General features: G+C 54.9%; 1 protein-coding gene across 1 annotated transcript in view; it reads right to left on the bottom strand.

Moving 5' to 3' along the window:
* MOB1A (MOB kinase activator 1A) overlaps positions 1 to 882 on the bottom strand; it is a 27,197-nt gene extending 26,315 nt beyond the window's left edge. The window contains exon 1 of the mRNA XM_003793388.3: positions 579 to 882. Coding sequence (XP_003793436.1) covers positions 579 to 592 — 14 coding nt within the window. The 5' untranslated portion in view covers positions 593 to 882. The remainder of the gene's footprint in view (positions 1 to 578) is intronic.
* Between the last annotated feature and the right edge of the window lie 486 nt (positions 883 to 1,368).

Raw genomic sequence — 1,368 nt, 5'->3', positions numbered from 1 at the left:
TTTTTTTTTTTTTATCTCTACAACTAGATTCTACCGAAACCCAGACAAGTTAGCTAACGTACACAAATTCACGAAACCAGTAAGAGGACTGAATCAGACCTAGACAGAACTGTCTGGCTTCGTGGCCCATATCTTATTTTAACTTCACGGTTCACAAATTGTGGCACTCCACATTCTCCTGGCACGGCACTTAATACTGACAATAATAAAACTGGACATGAGATGGACTGAAATGCTAAGCCAGAACGAATCATAGAGACCTGATAGAAACTGGAAGCCCAGGGCTCCGCCCCCAAATCATCCCTCCGCCCTCGAAGCGCTCGGGCGGAAAAGTTTGGAGGTACTGCCGGCCTCAACGCCTTTCTACTACCTAGTCGTCTTGCTCCGCTTCCTTTGCCTCTATCTTTATCTCTGTCAGCCTCTCCCAACCTCCTAGCTATCCCGTGGACACAAGCTGAGGCAACGCAAAGGCCAGGGCCCCTGACCCTAAACCTAGGCCCGGCCCTCGCCTCAGGGCCGCTGGTCCCCTCCCCGATCTCGGCCCTCAGCCCTAGCGCCCAAGGCCCGGCCCCACTCACAAGAGGAAGCTCATCTTCGGTCCTCAGAGGACAGGGGAGGGGCCGCTGGCCCCCACCCCAGTCAGGATTCGGAGCCGGTGAGAGGGGTCGGACGGTCCTCAGCTCGCTGACAGCGGAAGCTCGACCGCCGCTGTTCCGAGCCGGTATCTAGACGCCACCAGGCCGTACACACCGCTGAGCCCGCTGTGCCCGCCTCCCCCACCTCGCAGAGCCGAAATGCGGAACCAGCCAAATCTCGCGAGCTAAGGTTTCGCCCCGCCTAGCTCAGAGGGGCTTGACGCATTCCTTTTAGCTCTGCCCCCTCCCGGAACTCAGCCAATCACCGTTCTCCCAGAGGCGTGGCAGGGCCCGCAGTGGTGGAGGGTGGAGGAGAGCGACTGGCTCTGTGGTGGGGGTTGCTTGGTGTTGCTGAGTTTCATTCCTGCTCCCTGGGTGGAGGAGGAGCCTGTATGATACTGTCCACCCTTGCAATTTTTTAAAAAATTTAATTTAAGGCTAGGCGCGGTGGCTCACGCCTGTAATCCTAGCACTCTGAGAGTCTAAGGGGGCAGGATCCCTTAAGTTCAGGAGTTTGAGACCAGCCTGAGCCAGGACAAGACCTGGGCTCTACTAAAAATAAAAAATTAGCAGTGAATGGTGGGGTGCACCAGTAGTCCCAACTACTTGGGAGGCTGAGAGAGCCCAGGAGTTGGAGGTTGCAGTACCTATCATGATGCCACTACACTCTAGCCTGAGCGACAGAATGAGACTTTGTTGTAAAAAAATGTTTTTTCCTAACTACAAGCCATTC

The sequence above is a fragment of the Otolemur garnettii genome, unplaced genomic scaffold, assembly GCF_000181295.1.
Source record: "Otolemur garnettii isolate 467f Iridium unplaced genomic scaffold, OtoGar3 scaffold00068, whole genome shotgun sequence".
Lineage (NCBI taxonomy): Eukaryota > Metazoa > Chordata > Mammalia > Primates > Galagidae > Otolemur > Otolemur garnettii.
The sequence above is the reverse complement of the archived record's forward strand: the minus strand, read 5'-3'. Positions and strand labels throughout refer to the sequence as shown.